The sequence below is a fragment of the Microcaecilia unicolor genome, chromosome 5 (assembly GCF_901765095.1).
Source record: "Microcaecilia unicolor chromosome 5, aMicUni1.1, whole genome shotgun sequence".
Lineage (NCBI taxonomy): Eukaryota > Metazoa > Chordata > Amphibia > Gymnophiona > Siphonopidae > Microcaecilia > Microcaecilia unicolor.
The window spans coordinates 150,231,379-150,252,034 of NC_044035.1; the positions used below are offsets into that span (position 1 = coordinate 150,231,379).

At 41.8% G+C, this 20,656-nt stretch overlaps 1 protein-coding gene across 1 annotated transcript in view; it reads left to right on the forward strand.

Annotated features, from left to right (window-relative positions):
- The window catches only part of CDH23 (cadherin related 23), a 1,475,307-nt gene that overhangs the window by 856,524 nt on the left and 598,127 nt on the right, over positions 1–20,656 (forward strand). The window contains exons 20-22 of the mRNA XM_030204991.1: positions 1,249–1,438; positions 8,550–8,695; positions 20,422–20,641. Coding sequence (XP_030060851.1) covers positions 1,249–1,438; positions 8,550–8,695; positions 20,422–20,641 — 556 coding nt within the window. The remainder of the gene's footprint in view (positions 1–1,248; positions 1,439–8,549; positions 8,696–20,421; positions 20,642–20,656) is intronic.

The following is a 20,656-nucleotide window of genomic DNA, read 5'->3' on the forward strand; positions in this document are numbered from 1 at the left end:
ATTTGCATTATCTGATAAGTGGTTTGTCCATGTACAGTTTTAATTATTTATTTTCTTCTCAAGTTAGAAATGCTAGCTGGATGTTCATAATCATTATTTAAAGAGAGCTATAAGTGTGTGCATTATTTTACAGGACACTTTGTAGTAAGTTAAACAAAAAGAGATTACATAACTAAGGGGTAGCAGCTGTAGAGATCTGTGCTTAAACCTCTATGCTATCCTAATAGTCCTTCTGTAAGTAGAGGAATAGAGGGATAGGGGAGAGCGTGAAAAAGGCTATAAAGAGAGAAATATAGTTGGAACATAAAAATTCATCGTCCTTATAAATTCGGAGTTTCCTCCTCTGGAAACCAAGAATCTGTTGCCGATCAAAGAGTCGAGTTTTCAGCCTGGAGCATTTGCATCATTTGTACTTTACTCTGTTTTTGGCAGGCTCCTCAGTCATCAGCTCAGAGCTCGAATACCTGCTGTGGCTTAATAACACAGAAAATTAATTTTTCTCTTCTGTTTGTCAAATATAATTTATTTTTGTGAACTTAAAATAAAAGAGAAAAGAGCATTGTTTCCTTTGAAGTGCCATGGCCTTTCGTGTATGTCACCTGTCCTGCCACTCCCATGTACCGTATTCCTTTTCAAAGAAGGTGTGCCAACGGACTTGTGCAAGGAATAAGACATATAAGCAAAGGCCTATTTTCAGTGTTTCATTGTTAACTTCCCCCCAATGCCTATGTCTAACGTGATCCTCTGACTATAAAGGACAAAAATGCACATTATACTCATGGAAATTTACTCCTGATTAAAGCAGAAAAGTCCAATCCATTTAGTTTGGCTAGGCAAAGAGGATGGTCTGAACAAAATCTTTTCTGTGTGTATTCTTTGATGTGAGTACACAAGAATGAGGCTCTATTGCTGACTTACACTGGTGCCAGGGTTTGATGTTGGAAGAAAACAAAGAAGCCATGCTCCACTTAAAATCAGATATTTTAGAAGGGATAAAGTGGAAGCAATGAATATTGTCAAGATTAATTAAGGATTCCCCTTGCTAAAGAAGGATAACTGGCATGTCTTTTCATAAAACAATGCAGCAAAGGCCTTTGAGTTGTGTGAAACTCCAGCAAAGTGCATATGTATGTGCGAGACAGCCTAAGGTTTACTGATGTGTATCAAAAGGGCATTGCATTTATTTCTAAATTGTATTGTGGCCCACTTCTGTTTTTAATCTGTTTCTCTTTCCTTCCCTTACATAAGGTGTTTGCCTACGACCCTGATCTGGCTGAGAATGGCACAGTGGTGTACAGCATCAATCCACCCAACAAGTTTTATGTCTTGAATAGCACAACAGGGAAGATTCGAACCAGTGGGATCGTGCTAGACCGGGAGAATCCTGATCCTGTGGAAGCAGAGCTAATGAGAAAGATAGTCATCTCAGCTACTGACAGTAGGCCTCACTTTTGTACCTGTATACAGCTGAGTTGTCACTAGGGTATGCCATGGTTTTTTTTTAAAGTAAGTATTCATAAGAACATAAGCGTTGCCATACTGGGACAAACCGAAGGTCCATCAAACCCAGTATGCTGTTTCCAACAGTGGCCACAAGTACCCGGCAAGATCCCAGAACAGTAAAACAGATTATATGCTGCTTATCGTAGAAATATGCTGTCACAAACATAATGGCTTAATATAAGCCAGACACATGCAAGTGTCTGCGTGACTTTATGAGACGTCCCCTATATATATATAACACATTTCTGCTGTGTCAACATGCTCTCCTTTTATAGATTTGCGTATTCTACAATAATATTAAGGTAGAGCTTAGCCATTTCTTTCTTGTTTGTATCGTAGAAATAAGCAGTGGATTTTCCCCAAGTCCATCTTCATAATGGCGTATGGACTTTTCTTTTAGCAAATTATACAAACCTTTTTAAAACCCTGCCAAGCTAACTGCTTTTACCACATTGTCTGGCAACAAATTCCAGAGTTTAGTTACTCATTGAGGCCCCCTTTTACAAAGCAGCAGTAAGCCCATTGCGGGCTTACCACTCACTAAAAAGGAACTACCACCGGGCTACCGCAGCAGCCAGCGGTAGTTCCTAACCCCAGCACGCTGTCATATCCAATGCTACAATAATATATTTATTTTTGTAGCGCCGGGTGTGTACCCGGTGATAATCGGGCAGTTCCACGTGCTATAAGGGCAATAAGGTCCCTCCTGAAATAGCCATGCGGCAAGTTCTTTACTTGCTGTAAAAGAGGCCCTTTATGAAGAAATATTTTCTCCAATTTGTTTTAAATGTACTACTTAGTAGCTTCATGGCATGCTCCCCTAGTCCTAGTTTTTTTGGAGAGCATAAACAAGTGATTCATGTGCATCCATTCCACAGCCCTAGTCATTGTAGCCTTTCCTCATAGAAAAGTCATCCCATCCCCTATATCATAACCAGTTATCTGTTGCTGAATATTACTGTTAAGCACCGATATGCTATTTAACTGGTCAGCAGCCATGTCTGGCCAGTTAAATAGCTTTGAATATCGGGGGGGGGGGGTACAGACTTTAGTAGCATCTTTCTCATAAATATGTACTTTAACCCTTTCTATAGTAGCTAATTATCAACTGTTGATAAGTCTGCCTTTCATCTCCATGGTGGTCGATAAAATTGTCTTTGCATCCCATCAATCAGGATTCCATACAAACTACAGTACCAAGATCTCCTTTTTGGTATTACTGAATGAGGTTAGAATTAATATGGCTATCAGGAAAGATAATAATTTCCCTCCATCTCAATGCTGCATTCAACTTGGTTGACCATAATTTGCTGATCTCATGTTTAAATTTATTTTATTTATTTATTATATTTATATCCCACATTATCCCAAAACTAGTTTAGGTTCTATGTGGCTTACATTAAACAAAGTCATTAATTGCACAATTACTAGTTTACATTAAACATGCAGTATGTAAAATATACAAATATAAATTGGTAACAGCCAACGTAATTGAAGAAGCATTTGGGTGATTGGTAATGGAAACAAAAGTTCATGAATTTGTGGTATATTAGATATTAGGTTGGTTTCTTCCATCAGCAATAGTCAATTGTACTAGGAATGTTTTTAGCATTTTACGAAACGAGGAATATTTTTTGATGTGCTGTAATTGTTTGGGTAGTGAGTTCCAACACCTGGTACACTGATGTGAGAAACCGGCAGTATGAATCGTTTTATATTTAATTTTACTGTATTTGGTTAATGTAGAGCAAGGGAGTCTCTAGACAGTTTGTCAATGTTTAGTGTTGATAGCTCAATTAGGTTTTCAATGTAAGATGGAGACAAACCATGGATTATTTGGTAGACAAATGTACATAATTTGGATATGATAATATAATATATATGATATAATATATTATAACGTATCTTATCATTAATAGTGGCAAACCCTTGTAATCATAAATTAGCTAATACTCACTCTCAAGGGTAAATCTAGAACCTTATATTGTAAATTTTTTATTATTATCTTATTATTTTTAGGAGGAAAATATCTCAGACAATCAAATAGTGCTTTTCCAGCTTGCAGTCTAATGGCTGCTTCTTTGAGTTGATTTACTTCGTCATTGATCTTAAAAAACACCTTGTTTTTACTTATTTTTAACGTGGCTTTCACAACTTGATAATGTTTTGTAAAATCTTTATCTGAACAACTGGAAAAAAACTTATGTGGCATATGTTGCCTTAAGTTTGATCCTGACAGCCCGATCGAGTGCTACTGTTTCGTCTCTGCTTTTTCAAGAGCTAATGTCTGAATCTTTGCCAGTTCAACCTAAAATATAGCAAAAGGTTCAGTATATCTTCTTATTTAAGTGGATTAAACTTAGCTTAAACAACAGTAACTTAACCCGTGCTAGTCTTCGTTTGAACAGAACAGCGCTGGATTTATAAGTTACTGTCAATTAGTCCTAATGGTCATAATTCACGAGTTGAGTGGAAATCATTTCTATAAAGCAGAATAGAGAATATTGGTCATGCGATTAGTAAGTAGTCCCTTTAAAATTCAATTAACAATAATAAAGCTTTTTGATTGGCGGTCAGCTGCAGAGCATCTATTTAAATCGGTAGGCGCCATTTTGAAGATGCCGACTGAACCAATACAGCTATGAAGAATAGCACGGTTTAAGGTACTGTTGTTTAAGGGGTCCTTTTACAAAGTGGCGGTAAGCCCAACGCGGGCTTACTGCTTGCTAAAAAGGAAGTACCACCCCCAGTGCATGTTTTTATAGCACCGGTGTGTACCCGGCGGTAATTGGGCAGTGCCACGAGCTGCCTGATTACTGCAGCAGCCCTTGCTGCCACTTCAGTGGTGGCGGTAAGTACTCCCCCCCCCCCCCCCATGAAATGGCCACGTGGCAAGTGCTTCACTTGCCGCATGGCCATTTCCTAAAAAAAAAGAAAGATCTACCTTTTACCCGCTGTGGTAAAATGGGGCCTCGATGCGCGTCAAAAACACATGCCGACACCAGAGCAGGCCCCCGTTTGCTGCGGCTTTGTAAAAGGGGCTTTAAGTAAGCCAACTTTAATCCACTTAAATAAGAAGATATACTGAGTCTTTTGTTACATTTCAGGTTAAACTGGCTAATATTCAGACATTAGCCCTTGAAAAAACAGAGATGAAACAGTAGCACTGTATCGGGCTGTCAGGATCAAACTCAAGGCAAGTGGAGGAGTGGCCTAGTGGTTAGAGCACTGGTCTTGCAATCCAGAGGTGGCTGGTTCAAATCGCTCTGTGTGATCTTGGGCAAGTCACTTAACCCTTCATTGTCTCAGGTACAAACTTAGATTGTGAACCCTCCTGGGACAGAGAACTATCCAGTGTACCTGAATGTAACTCACCTTGAGCTACTACTGAAAAAGGTGTGAGCAAAATCTCAATAAATAAATATGCCAGATAAGTTTCTTTCCAGTTGTTCAGATAAAGATTTTATGAAAAATTATCAAGTTGTGAAAGCCACATTAAAAATAAGTAAAAACAAGAGGGGTTTTAAGATCAGCCATTAGACTGCAAGCTAGAAACAGCACTAATTGATTGTCTGAGATCTTTTCTTAATAATACAAAACAATACAAGGTTCTAGATTTACCCTTGAGAGTGAGTGTTAGATAATATAACATGACATTTGGCACTGGTGAATTAGTTCTTAGTTGGTATCAGAATGTTTTGGGTGGACTATAACTTTCTTTTGTCCTTTTCATCTGTGGCATGCCCAAGGGTTCTGTTCTGGCCCCACTATAATCTCTTCTTGTCCCTGCTTTTCATATTCATTCAAAGCTTGTACATAAGCCGTTTCTTTTATGCCAGTGACAGTCGGTGTTGTTTTTGTTGTCTGTGTCTGTTTGCAGTTATTTGGGTATGAAAGGCATTTAATAATTAAACATTAATACTATGTCTAGTTAATATTGCAGTTTAGTAAACAAGCTGTAAACTCAGAAAGCTGTTGCAAGATCCCAAATTGTTAATAAGAATATGTTATGTGGAACTTGTGAATTATTAATTTTCTCCCATCTTTCTTGGAGGATAGTTTGTATTAATTGCATTAATGTTTAAATGCTTCGACAGCTGCTTAGCGTAGTCCATGATTATTGAAAGTAGACAGAACAGAACAGCAATCACAAGCTCAGAGGTTAGAAGCATCATTGTACTGTTCAACCGTGGAATTGTCTTCACCTGATAAATTGAAGGTATATCGAATCACTAGACCTTTTGGGCTTTATTAACAACACTTTAAAACATAGTAGAATGAACTGGAAGGCAGTTCACATTTTTTCAACTGCCACATTCGCTTTTTTATTATTTTCAGGCTGTTAAAATCAGCAAATAATTATTAATTTTTCATTTGAATTTGCAGAAAAATGGTGCACTTGATATTGGGCTGGCATGGTCACCATCTTAAGTTTAGCACTGGTACTGACAGTTCATAAGTATGTTCAGCATTGAATACACATGGCCATGTTAGTACTATCCATATCCATGCAAATCTATCTCATGAATATTCATTGTAGATATCCTGAAAACCTGACTGTCTGGGGTGCCTCCAGGACCAGATTTGGGAACCACTGACCTAGGCGCTATGAACATACTGATTACATGCATAAACATTTAGCCTAATGGCATTTACATGTATGCACATACCTGGGTAATTGCTAAGTACCACTTACCCTATAGAGTACATATAGCATAATGGGAATGCTTACATGAGCAGGGCTCAAACTTTTGCAAGTAACGTTTAGACTACTGTAAGTTATGTGCATGTCTGCAGCAATTAGGTGCTATCACTGTTGGTTGGTGTAAGTGCTTACACTTAAGCTCATACATATCCTGTTAGGCTAGTATTCTATAAGGGAAACTAGAAACCTACATTACTTACTAGAATAGGTTCCTATCAGATATCAGAATTACCTTTGAAGGGTGAATTCCACAGCACTTACTGCTAATCTATAACATAGTAACATAGTAGATGACGGCAGAAAAAGACCTGCACGGTCCATCCAGTCTGTCCAACAAGGTAACTCATATGTGCCACTTTTTGTGTATACCTTACCTTGATTTGTACCTGTCTTTTTCAGGGCACAGACCGTATAAGTCTGCCCAGCACTATCCCCGCCCCCCAACCACCAGCCCCACCTCCCACCACCGGCTCTGGCACAGACCGTATAAGTCTGCCCAGCACTATCCCCGCCTCCCATCACCGGCTCTGGCACAGACCATATAAGTCTGCCCAGTACTAGCCCCGCCTCCCACTACCTCGCCTAAAGTTAGGCGCAGTTTATAGAATATGCTTAGTTCCCGTTCCCATGGCTAAAATTTAGTCTTGATCATTTACACCAACTAAAACCTGGTGTAAATGCCCACGCCTAACTTAGGCATGGATCGGGCATATTCTATAACAGTGCATGTAAATTTTACGAATACCCCACCTATGCCCCTCTCATGCCCTCATGTGGCATTACCCCCTTTTGAGATCCGCATATTGGAATTTACATGCACCACTTCACAGAATACGCTTAGAAAGCGCCACGTGGAAATTCTAATTAGTGCCAATCAGTGATGATAATTGCAAGTTAATAGGCAGTTGTTGGCGCTGATTGGTTTGTTAACCAATTAAGTTGTATACACAATTTGGCCGCATTGCCAAATTTTTATGTGCAACTTAAGGTGCCATATATAGAATCTGGAGGTTAAAGGGTAATTCCATAAACAGCTGCCTAGATTTGAGTGGCAAATTCTTAAGTAAATGCCAGTATTCATTTATGCGCATATACGAGTACGTCTGCATGTAAAGGAACAGTTTCCAGTTATGTACAATTATAAAAGTACATGACAATATTCAATGGTGCATATTTTACTGATGGGTGGAGTTTTGGTGGGGAGGGCACACGGTTACATGCATAGATTATAAATTACTAAAATCTATGCATGTACTTTCACAATCTAGGTGCGGGCATTTATTCCAGCTCTCTTTTTTTTTTTAAGTAGGTGCCTATGTTCCATTATGGAATAGGCTCCAATCAGCACCTAAAATGTATTGATTGATTGGGATTTGCTCAGTTTGTGATTTAAAATATTCTTGACAATATTCTTTTTAACATTAATAACATTCAACCATTGGTCCATGATCGATTCCGTAGTGGAGATATCATCATAGTCTTCTGCATTTGGTTGTTCCAACAATTTGTGGAGATAATCCTCACTATAGCTCAGCACGTTGTCCCAACTTGGGAAAGCCATGGTCTGGTTCCAAGTAAAAGGTTCAGTGAAAGTCCACCTAGGCAGAGGAACACTGAGATCCCACGGTATACTAACAGACAGACCAAAAGAGTGGGAAATGGACCAGGCCGACCAGGAACAAACAAGGAGACTTCTAAAGGTGGTAAAGCATTTATTGGTGAAGACTCAACACAGCACTTTGACCTTTGTAGAGAATTAGAAAGTGCAGCACATTGATGCTGCACTTTCTAATTCTCTACAAAGGTCTTTTTCTAGACCAGATTTTCTCATCAACTTTTATCAACGATCATTTACCTTTTGATGATTTTACATACACAATATGAAGACTCCTGAAGCAGGCTAACCACCGAAACACAGTGCTGTGTCGAGTCTTCACCAGTAAATGCTCTACCATCTTTAGAAGTCTTCTCGTTTGTTCCTGGTCAGCCTGGTCTATTTCCCACTCTTTTGGTCTGTCTGTGATTTAAAATCTACAGATATGCAAGCTGTGCCTGCTGCATGCCTATGAATGCTTTGAATATCAGCCCAGTTGTGTTTAGATTTATACCATGTAGAGCTTGTATAAGCTTCTGTTCCCTTAAAGGCTCATCAAAACCTACAATTTGCCAGGCATGATCAAACCTGTACACACAATTGTCACTAATGTAGGGTTTTATAACTCAAAATTTATAAACCACATTAGAAGTAAAATATACAAAGGTTTTAGAATAGAGGTTTAAAGGTATAGAAGGAAATAATTCAGAGCATTCCATGCTAATTATGATGTCCCTTCCTCTGCAGGAGGGAGGCCGGCTTTACGTGCTATGAGCAGTGCTACAGTTGTGGTGAATCTCTTGGACCTTAATGACAATGATCCCACTTTCAGGAATCTGCCTTTTACTGCTGAAGTCTTTGAGGGGGCCCTTATTGGATCCACAGTCTTCCAGGTAAATTTCATATTTACATCGCAGGCTTCAAGTGCACTCCTTTTGAACTTGTTCTGGTCAGTGGTGTACAAGCACTACATTATAAATTGCAAGCATTAATACTAAAGAGGGTGAAGGGATGACAAGGGTTTTTTGGGGATGACTTGAGATTTCTACATGGGAGGTAAAATATTAGTGGGCTACGGATATATAGTGGGGATTTTGAGTAGTGTCTTACACAGTTTGTTTTATCCTTCACCTGCATCCACCTATTGCCACTTTTTGTTTGTACAATCTGTGTATAAGAAACTTTTGGTTTTGTTTTAGGTTTATCCTTGATTTTTGATGGGTGGTCAGGCTTGTAGTTTACAAAGAGGGGCATAATCGAAAGGGGCGCCCAAATTTTCCTGAGGGTGTCCTCGCAGGACATCCCCACGAAGGGGCGGGGAAACTCATATTATCGAAACAAGATGGGTGTCTCTTTCGTTTCGATAATACGGTTGGGGACGCCCAAATCTCAACATTTAGGTCGACCTTAGAGATGGTCATCCCCGGTTTTCGGCGATAATGGAAACCGAGGATGCCCATCTCAGAAACGACCAGATCCAAGCCATTTGGTTGTGGGAGGAGCCAGCATTCGTAGTGCACTGGTCCCCCTCACATGCCAGGACACCAACCGGGCACCCTAGGGGGCACTGCAGTGGACTTCAGAAATTGCTCCCAGGTGCATAGCTCCCTTACCTTGTGTGCTGAGCCCCCCAAAACCCACTCCCCACAACTGTACACCACTACCATAGCCCTAAAGGGTGAAGGGGAGCACCTAGATGTGGGTACAATGGGTTTGTGGTGGGTTTAGAAGGGCTCACATTTACCACCACAAGTGTAACAGGTGGGGGGGGGATGGGCCTGGGTCCACCTTCCTGAAGTGCACTGCAGTACCCACTAAAACTGCTCCAGGGACCTTCATACTGCTGTCGTGGAGGTATGACATTTGAGGCTGGCATAGAGGCTGGCAAAAAATATTTTTAAAGGTTTTTTTGAGTGTGGGAGGGGGTTAGTGACCACTGGGGGAGTAAGGGGAGGTCATCCCCGATTCCCTCCGGTGGTCATCTGGTCAGTTTGGGCACATTTTTGAGGCTTGGTCGCAAGAAAAAATGGACCAAGTAAAGTCTGCCAAGCGTTAGTCAGAGATGCCTTTCTTTTTTCCATTATCGGCCGAGGACGCCCATGAGCTAAGCACGCCCCAGTCCCGCCTTCGCTACACTTCCTACACGCCCCGGGAACTTTGGTCATTCCTGCGATGGAAAGCAGTTGGGGACGCCCAAAATCAGCTTTCGATTATGCCGATTTGGGCGACCCTGGGAGAAGGACGCCCATCTTCCAATTTGCGTCGAAAGATGGGCGTCCTTCTCTTTCGAAAATAAGCCTGAAAGTACAATATGTGTTGATCAGCGAATTATTTGTGTTCTTGTCTGTATAGCTCTTAACTAAGGTCAGTGCTTTAGAGTCACAGTCCAGGCTTTTTTCCATTCAAAAGCAAGATATAATCAGCCACATCTATGATGACATTCTCTAGCTGGAGCAATTCAGATCTGCTCTCCAAGAGCTCAGAGAAGCTTAGAAAGTTCTGGGCAAGCACGAATGTTCAGTTCCTCTGCCTCTTCCTCGGTCTACTTTATCTGCCTGGAAAAGCAGCAACAATTTGCTCTCTCTGTTTTCTTATTCATAAAGAAGGAAAAAATGTAGATAAATGTACAAAAGATATATCACCATATATGGGTGAAGATGTTCTCAGGAATTTGGTGGTTTTCTTATGGAGAGGATAAACAGACTCTGTCTCTTCAATGTTCCTATAAAGCAGTGGTAGGACCCTCACTCAAGGATCTCCTGTCTGTATTTCAGATAGCTGGACTCTCATTCTGAAGGATCTTACTGTCTGCAGCACTAGTGACTAGGCCCTGATTCTCACAAACCTTTCTATCTCCAGTACTCAGAACATACCTGCACTCTTCCCTCCAGTTATATATACAACAGTTGGTCTATCAAGATGATAGATCTTTCTGTCCACTTAGTCTGCCTTGTTGTGCTGATTGCTCCCCACCACTGACCTGGGCATAGGAGGCACTGGCTTCTAGTAAGTTGTCCTCCAATATGCATCAGCCTGAAGAATGTCTCCTCTGCTATGGGATCAGCTCTCTATGCAGGATTTTAGCTGCACATCAGGGCAGATCACATCAAGTTTGACTATTCAATCCTCCCTCCAGATGGAATTTAAAACGAAAATAAAATAAAATGAAAGGTACCAGTAGGACAGCAGGCAGTGTCCATCATCGCTGCAGAAATATCTCACTGTTAAAGAAAACTCACAACTTCAAGCTCCACCACTGGCCATCCTACAGGCCTAAGGGGGCAATTCAGTAACTTGACACCTCAAGTTAGGCGCATCAATGCTGCATGCTGGGCACCAATTCTGTAATGTCATCTTAGCACCAAGATTCTATTATAGGATACTAGCACAAGTTGACATTGATGTACCTACATTTAGGCATGCCCACGTATGCCAGGTCTATGGCTGTTGTAAGCTGGCATGCAGGATGTGCAACTTATAGAATTCTGTAAGGTGTGCTCATAAGTAGATGACATACTCATATTCCGTCCATTTTCCACTCACATATATACCTCCTTGCAGTTAAATGTTCCCATATAAAACAAGGCAGTTGCATGTGTAAGTGCAAGTTCTTAAAGATGCCAGTGGACACAAGACATGTGTAACTGCACATGCCTAGTTATAAAGTTGTCCTGCATATGGCATAGTAGCAATGATTCAGGTGTGCCTTCTGACACACTCGTTCCCTGAACATTAGTTGTTGCTGATGGGCCATGCAGAGGAGGTAGGGAATTATTTCATTTGTAGCAGAAAGCGCTCTTTGCAGTTTAGCATTGGATGAGACTGGTTTTCTAGTCGGCCCCACGGTTTGGCAGGCTCTGCAGGGCCACAGTGGCAAGGAGGGGCATAATCGAATGGGGCCGGCCATCTATATGGGGGGCTATCTTCAAGGCTGGCCCCGTAAAGCAGCGTCCCGACCGTATTATCGAAACAAGATGGCCGGCCATCTTTTGTTTCGATAATACGGTCAGAGCCAGCCAAATCTCAACATTTGGGCCGCCTTTAGAGATGGCCGGCATTGGTTTTCAGCGACAATGGAAACTAATGTCAGCCATCTCAAACCCGGCCAAATCCAAGGCATTTGGCCATGGGAGGAGCCACCATTTGTAGTGCACTGGTCCCCCTCACATGCCAGGACACCAACCGGGCACCCTAGGGGGCACTGCAGTGGACTTCAAAAAATAGCTCCCAGGTGCATACCTCCCTTATCTTGTGTGCTGAGCCCCCCAAAACCAACTCCCCACAACTATACACCACTACCATAGCCTTTACGGGTGAAGGGGGACACCTACATGTGGGTACAGTGAGTTTTTTTTTGGAGGGGGGGTTGGAGGGCTCCCATTTACCACCACAAGTGTAACAGGTGGGGGGGATGGGCCTGGGTCCACCTGCCTGAAGTGCACTGCACCCACTAAAAACTGCTCCAGGGACTTGCATACTGTTGTCATGGAGCTGGGTATGACATTTCAGGCTGGCATAAAGGCTGGCAAAAAATTATTTTGAAATTTTTTTGGGGTGGGAGGGGGTTAGTGACCACTGGTGGAGTAAGGGAAGGTCATACCCGATTCCCTCCAGTGGTCATCTGGTCATTTTTTGAGCACTTTTTGGAGGCTTGGCCCTAAAAATAAATGGCCCAAGTGAAGCCGGCCAAGTGCTTGTCAGAGCCGGCCTTCTTTTTTCCATTATCGTCCGAAGCCGGCCATCTTGTAACCACGCCTCCGTCCTGCCCTCCATACTCTGCCAACACGCCCCCTTCAACTTTGGCCTGCGACGGAAAGCAGTTGAAGCCGGCGAAAATCGGCTTTCGATTATACCGATTTCGACGGCTTCAGGAGATGGTCAGCCATCTCCCGATTTGTGTCGAAAGATGGCCAGCCTTCTCGTTCGAAAAGAAGCAGGAAGGGGACATAGTTTTCATTACAACCACAGGCTCAGCTGCTTTTTATGCTCTCTTATTATGGATATGGTCATTTCTTGAAAAAGACAAGATGAGGTGCAGTGCCTATAATAAAATTAAAAAAAAAAAAAAAAAGCTCATGGACTGCACCAGCAGATAGCATGGTGCTGAGTGCCAGTTGCCACAGGTACTTAGAAACCAACCATTTCACACCTGCAACATCTAGAGTGACCTCAAAAAACTTCTGGCAAAAAATTAGTACTCTTTGGTTGTTCCCAGTCCAAATCCCATTGACTTGCAGCATTACTGTTCTCATTAGTGGCTATCTTCCCTCTACACATATCAACTCCCATCAGTTTAAAGATAGCAAGGGACACAGTAAGGAGTTGCATGGGATCAAACTCCAATCCATATTTTCTAGCTGCACAATCATCACTTTATCTGCTGTTTGTTAATAGAAGGTAATTAATGCCTTTCATTTCCAGTAGGAGGTCAAGGTATAAGATATACCCTAATACGATTCAGCTGAATTTGGTGGTATATTAAATAAAGAGAACATGAGCATAAACAAGAAACAGATAAAATAAAGATTGTGCAATTGGAAAGTGGAGATCATGGCCTGCCAGTTCAATAGCTACTGTGCCAGACTGCTTGCTTCTGTCTTGTCAGTCATGCTGCTGAAAAATACCAATGACATCATGGAGAGACACCAGCCTGGTTAAATCACCTATGCAGGACTATCCCCTCATATTCAGTGGCACTTAATTTAGATAGTGCCGCTGAGTAACAGCACTAACCACCTAAGCTGAAACGGGCTATTCAGTGGGCAGTCCATGGGCAGAGTTGGAGTGGAATCAGCACTTAACCAGTTAAGTGCTGATTCAGCCCTTAATTGGCTGTTAGCTGGCCAAATAGGACTGCATAAATAGTAGTCCTATCTTTGGCCAGTTTACCTTAACCAGTTAAGGCTGAATATCAATACTTAACCGGTTAAGTGCCAGCCATCTGCACATATCTGGATATTCAATGCCGGTGCCTGGACATGGCCTGGCATTGAATATCTGAGCATAAAGCCAGCAGCAGTGAAAAAATTGTTGACTGCATTGACTGAATATTTACCCCTAAATGGATAAGTGTTTAGAGAGGGGATGACGTACCTGGGGCAACTTAGTAAGTAGTGAAGGTAAGAAGCATGATATGAAGCATACTCCCTTGCAGTAGTGTACCAAAGGCAGGGTGGTGGGGGTGGTCCTCCCTGGGTGCAGGTAGCAAGGGGGTGTATGAAGCAGTTGCATGGCTGTCAGCTCTGTCAGTTCCCTGCTCCCTTTGTGTTACTTCCTGTTCTGGGGCAGTGGACCGGTGGAGCCAACAGCCCTGCAACTCCTCCATGCACCCCCAGATGGTGAGGATGATGTGCTTCAAAAGGAAGAAGAGGTAGGTGATGCGCCGAGAGGGGGAAGGGAGTTGATGCGCCGAGAGGGGAGATGATGTGCGCTGGGGGGGGGGGGAGGGCGTAGCGGCATCCCACCCTGGTTGGAAGCCAACCTAGCAACCTAGATAGGAGGAAAAGTCCTATTGTGGATTTAAAACTGGTTGAAGGATAGGAAACAGAGAGTGGGGTTAAATGGGCAGTATTCACAATGGAGAAGGTTAGTTAGTGGGGTTCCTCAGGGGTCTGTGCTAGGACCGCTGCTTTTTAATATATTTATAAATGATTTAGAGATGGGAATAACTAGCGAGGTAATTACATTTGCTGATGACACAAAGTTATTCAAAGTCGTTAACTCGCGACAGGATTGTGAAAAATTACAGAAGGACCTTACGAGACTGGGAGACTGGGCGGCTAGATGGCAGATGACGTTTAATGTGAGTAAGTGCAAGGTGATGCATGTGGGAAAAAAGAACCTGAATTATAGCTACGTCATGCAAGGTTCCACGTTAGGAGTTACGGACCAAGAAAGGGATCTGGGTGTCGTCGTCAATAATACACTGAAACCTTGTCCTCAGTGTGCTGCTGCGGCTCGTAAAGCAAATAGAATGTTGGGTATTATTAGGAAAGGTATGGAAAACAGGTGTGAGGATGTTATAATGCAGTTATATCGCTCCATGGTGCGACCGCACCTTGAGTATTGTGTTCAATTTTGGTCGCCGCATCTCAAGAAAGATATAGTAGAATTGGAAAAGGTGCAGCGAAGGGCGACTAAAATGATAGCGGGGATGGGACGACTTCCCTATGAAGAAAGATTAAGGAGGCTAGGGCTTTTCAGCTTGGAGAAGAGACGGCTGAGGGGAGACATGATAGAGGTATACAAAATAATGAGTGGAGTGGAACAGGTGGATGTGAAGCGTCTGTTCACGTTTTCCAAAAATACTAGGACTAGGGGGCATGCGATGAAACTACAGTGTAGTAAATTTAAAACAAATCGGAGAAAATGTTTCTTCACCCAACATGTAATTAAACTCTGGAATTCGTTGCCGGAGAACATGGTGAAGGCGGTTAGCTTGGCAGAGTTTAAAAAGGGGTTAGACGGTTTCCTAAAGGACAAGTCATACACCGCTACTAAATGGACTTGGGAAAAATCCACAATTCCAGGAATAACATGTATAGAATGTTTGTACGTTTGGGAAGCTTGCCAGGTGCCCTTGGCCTGGATTGGCCGCTGTCATGGACAGAATGCTGGGCTCGATGGACCCTTGGTCTTTTCCCTGTGTGGCATTACTTATGTACTTATGTAGATGTGCCACTGCTCCTTTGATTCATATCCCCAAGGTTTTAAAACAAAGGTCCTGCAATGAGATTTTTGGAACACGTTTAATAAGCAATTACTTTCCTAAGAGTATACTGTTTCTGATCTGCCCACTTTCAAAGTCCTGAGCCAGTTCAGACTAAGTGAGAATAGCACTGTGGCAGAACACAGCGTATTCAGTTAGGATGTCTGTTCACGAAGTGAAATGCTTTCCTATTTTTATATGTAGTCAGTCCTCTGATTGTTGAGGCTGAGGGTGACCGCAAAGGTTAGGAGAAGATGAATTGATTGGGATTTATGTATCTTTGTGTTTTGGTGAGTTTTTATTGGGGCCTATTTTGCTTTTAGATGTGTTTGTATGATATCAAGGAGGCATGAATGTTGCTTTGAGATGAGTGCATTAGGTTTGTCCTTTTATTTTTATGGAGTTGTTTTCTTATCCTACAATAATAGATTTTATATTGTAAACTGCTGTGGTCTGGAAAAGATATGCAGTATATCAAGTTTTAAATAAACATAAACATATTTTATGTGAATTTTATTATTTACAAAGCCGCACTAGGGGCTGCTGGTGCGGTAATGCTGACACAGGCTGTGTCGGCATTACCGTGCAGTTTTGTAAACGGGGGGGGGGGGGGGGGGGGGCTAGATTTTAGGCAGGCTAGAAATGTGCAATAAATAAATAAAATGTTGGTGTCTCTTTTATCTCCTTCACCATTCTCTTGCAGTGCACACAGAGCAAAGATAATTGGTCCTAGTAGCAAGCTGAATTTTCTCAGCATAGTTTCTGGACAGGGACAAGTGAGTCACACTAGAAAAATTACAAAGGGAGGATGGCAGGGATTTGTATAAAAATACTCATTTATTGGTTCCATTGGTTTGTATAAAAATATACAAAAGCAGGGTATTAAAACAATAAAAACATATATAGGGGCCCTTTTACTAAGCATCGCTAGTGGACACTTACCACAACTTCAAATGTCTTACTATGGAATGCGCTCAGGGGTCCTGCTGTAAGTTCCAAATCGGCATGTGCTAAAAAATATTTTAAAGTTTTTGTTGGAAGGGCATGTCTTGGGGGGGGGGGGGCAGAGAGTTCCTGTGCTAACGAGATAGCATGCGGTAATGCAAACAAGTTAAGTCATTAGCTCATTATGAGCCCTTACTGCCTACAAAATAGGTGTCAGTCAGTGCTCACATGGTAATTGTTTTTAATGGTTGTGAGCTAATAACAACAGTGCATTGCCATTAATAGAAAAAATAGAAAATCAGCCATTTTCCTGCTGTGGTAAAAATGACCTCAGTGCATGGGAAAACCCAGCCAGCATAAGGACATTATAAAACCACTTCTACCACAGCATAGTAAAAGGACCCTGTAGTTCATAAAAGTAATATATGATGATGACAAAAAGTATCAAAACATGCTCCCAGTATGCTTGGAATCTTTAATGGATTGCTGTCATCATAGGTGTCAGAATGAGGGGAGCCACAGATGCCATGGCATCCCAAAGATTTTCTATTCTTCCCTCCAATGTGGAAGGGTCACGGAGACATTCCCTACCTCCCTCCTGCCGTTGCGAGCAGCAGCGGCAAAACAAAGTGCATCCATTGTGGTGCCACACTGTATACAGGCACAACTGCTGGCTGTGCCCCAGAACAAGAAGTGACATTGAAGCGGGCTACACTGGCAGCCGCACCTGTGCACAGTGTGGTCCCACAATGGATATACTTTGTTTTTCCACTGCTGCTCTTGGTTTAAAGAAGTAGCAGCAATGGTGGAGCGGCAGCAGGAGGAGGGAGATAGAGAGGGGAGCAGACACTGGATGACGGGGGGAGAGAGGGGACCAGATGCAGGATGATGGGGGAAGAGAGGGAGCAGATGCTGAATAGAAGGGGGGCAGATGATGGATGGAAGGGGAAATAAAGATTGCAGATGCTGGTTGGGGAGAAGATGCTAGATAGAAGAGGGAAAGAAAGAGGGCAGACACTGGATAGAAGGGAAAGAGAGAGCGAGCAAATGCTGGATGGAAAGGGGAGAGAAAGAGGACAGATACTGGATGGGGAAAGAGAAGACACTGAATAGAAGGGGAGAGGAAGAGGGAATACGCAGGATGGAAGGAGGGGAAAAAAGAGAGCAGACATGATAGAAGAGAGAAGAACAAAGGCAGATGCTGGATAAAAGAGAGAGAGAAAGAAGATAGAAGCTTTATAGAAGGGGGAGAAATAGGGGAGATGCTGGATGGAAAGGGGAAAGAGAAGGCAGATGCTAGATGGAGGAGGGGAAAATAATGAGGGCAGATAGATAGAGGAGGCAGAGCAAGTGGGCGGATGATGGATGGAAGGAGGGGGAAGAGGGCAGATTCTGGATGGACAGGGGAAGAAAGAGGTTAGAGTTAGTGAGAGATTGGGGAATAAGAGGAAGGTGGAATAGGAGAGCTGGGGTGAGGGAAACAAATGGAAAGCTGAAGGTAGGCACAGTATAAACAAAAATAGGGAAATTGAAAACTATACAGTAAGAAAGAATTAAATCTTGACAAAGAGGCAGAAAAATAAATTGAAGAAAGTTGAAAGGAAAAGGAGGAAAGAAAAATGATAAATGAACAGGAAAACCTGGCAAGAGAATTAAGAAAAGATGAGGAAAGCAGAAACCAGAGACTGGGAGCAGCACAATTAGCCAGATAACCATGGTATTTTTAGTTTAGGATAAAGTAGTGTGGTAGCTGTGTTAATAAACACTAATAAATATAAATAGAAAGTGGAAATAAGGTGGTATATTTTGTTGGACTAATTTTAATACATTTTTGACTTACTCTTGAAGACCAAAACCTCTTTCCTCAAGTCAGGACAGGACACCATAACATCATGTACCTGAAGGGCTTACAAAGTTATCTACATGAAGTAATGGAGAGTTAAGTGACTTGGGACAAGTGGGAGGCAAGGATCTTTGATGCTGTGAACAGCAGCAACAACAGCAGCAGTAATGATATAGAAAACGTTAAGGTACAAATAAAATCACAACGCCAAACATGATCATGTTTTGCCTGGAAGGCTGCGTCAGGGACAACTGTTGACCAGACATAAAATATTAAATCAATCAATAAATAAAATCAATATTATAAGTACATAAAAAAAGATAAATAATAAAAAAATCTATAGTTAATTCTCATCCAATAAATGTAGGTAAACTTAAATAAAACCATGCATAATGTCTTAAGAATTATGCCCTTTTCCTCAATTTGTTTGTTATTTGCCACCACAATCTTCACACCAACATGTATTGTACTTAGCCTGATTCCTAATATATATATATATTTGGGGGGGGGGGGGGCATTGATTTTTCAGATTTATAAAAGACAGCAAAATAATACCATTGTTGTTTTCAGTTTGTTTAGAAGTGTGATTCTTAGGTATTTAAAGATTTGTCACTAGTTTAGAGACATGAAAATATTTTGAATGGTGTATGAATTAATAGATTATTTTAATACTGTCTACAGCATTTAAAGATAAAACCAGATCCAGCAAATGAATAAAAACAAATCCGTTAATTGAATACAAATACCAGAAAAAATAATATTTCACCAAGTAATTAAATAAAGTTTGGCTCTCTCCCAAACAGTTGGGCCCTTTTACTGACCTGATGTAAGCACTAATTAGTGTTTACCGCAGGTTAAAATGCACTATCGTAGGGCGTGTTTAGGCATCCAGCAGTGGTTTTGGAATCAGCACAGGCTACCCACACTCTAAAAAATACAGTTTGTATTTTAGCGCTGGGGGCGTGTTTGAGGGGTGGGTAGTGGGCACGGTTATGGTAATCAGTTAGCGCATGGGCACTGCTGCACGCTAACTGATTAGCTCAGGATTAGCGTGCATGAGCCCTTACCGCCTACAAAATGGGTGGTAGTAAGGGCTCACGTGCTAATGGCCACATGCTAATCGGGAAATTAGTGTGTGGCCGTTATCAGAAACTAGAAAAATCTGCCTTTTATTGGCAGTGCTAAAAGTGGCCTCAGCACATGGGAAATTACCGCAAGAGCCACGCGGTAGCCAGGCAGTAACTCCATTTTGGCACACGGATGCGCATAGATGCTTACGCGGTTTAGTAAAAGGGCCCCTAAGTGAAGAATAGCACATACCTAGAGAGGATAGGAGCAAAACATACTTCCCTCTAGATTACTAAGAATAGGCATACCTAAAAAAAAAAAAAACTAAGTTAAAACCTCGTTATAAAAAAAAAGAAGTAGGAACTACCTCTAATGTCTCATAAAAGAGATCATAGAGTCTTGGCACTTCCATAAAGATAAAAAGAGTGACATTCAGACAGCAGCTTACAAATTACATGAAACCAGATACAGCCAGCAGTTTATGCAGGAATAACCTCCAAGCAGAGCAACGCAGCTTAGTTCTCAACCAAAATAAATATGCTGCTAAAAAGGTCACAGGTTCTTGGGATTAAAAAGCATTAAAACTAATTCCATGATTGTTCTTTAAAAAATATTGGAAGCACAGGTAGAATTCCTTAAAAAGGTTTTATTTTTGTTCTTGAAGTGTGCAGCTTGCTTATTTAAGCAAATTGCTTTAGATTCACTAAATTGCGCTCAAAACCGGTGCAAAAAAAAAACTGGCGCTCAATGCTAATCTATATTATAGAATAGCATTGGGTGCTAGGACTTACAATAATCTGAGAAAATACTTCTTTACGGAAGGAGTGGTGAATTCGTTGAATGGCCTCCCGGTGGAGGTGGTGGAAACAAAAACTGTATCTGAATTCAAAAGAGAGCTTGGGACAAGTACGTAGGATCTCTAAGGGAGTGATATGAAGAGTAGATAGCATGGATGGGCGAACTGGATAGGCCATATGGTCTTTATCTGCCTTCATTTTTCTCTCTTTTCTCTGTTCTCAATAACGTAACTTCCTGTTTTCTCTTTGTTTTGACAGGTGAATGTTATCGACCTTGATGAGGGTTTGAATGGCCAGGTGACATACATCATGCAGGTGGGCATGCCACGCATGGACTTCATGATCAATAGCACCAGTGGACTGATTGTGTCCTCCACAGTTCTGGACAGGGAGAAGATCTCAGAGTACTACTTGCGAGTGGTAGCAAGTGATGCAGGAGCATCACCTAAGAGTTCTACCAGCACTCTCACTGTCCGAGGTGATTATGAACCCT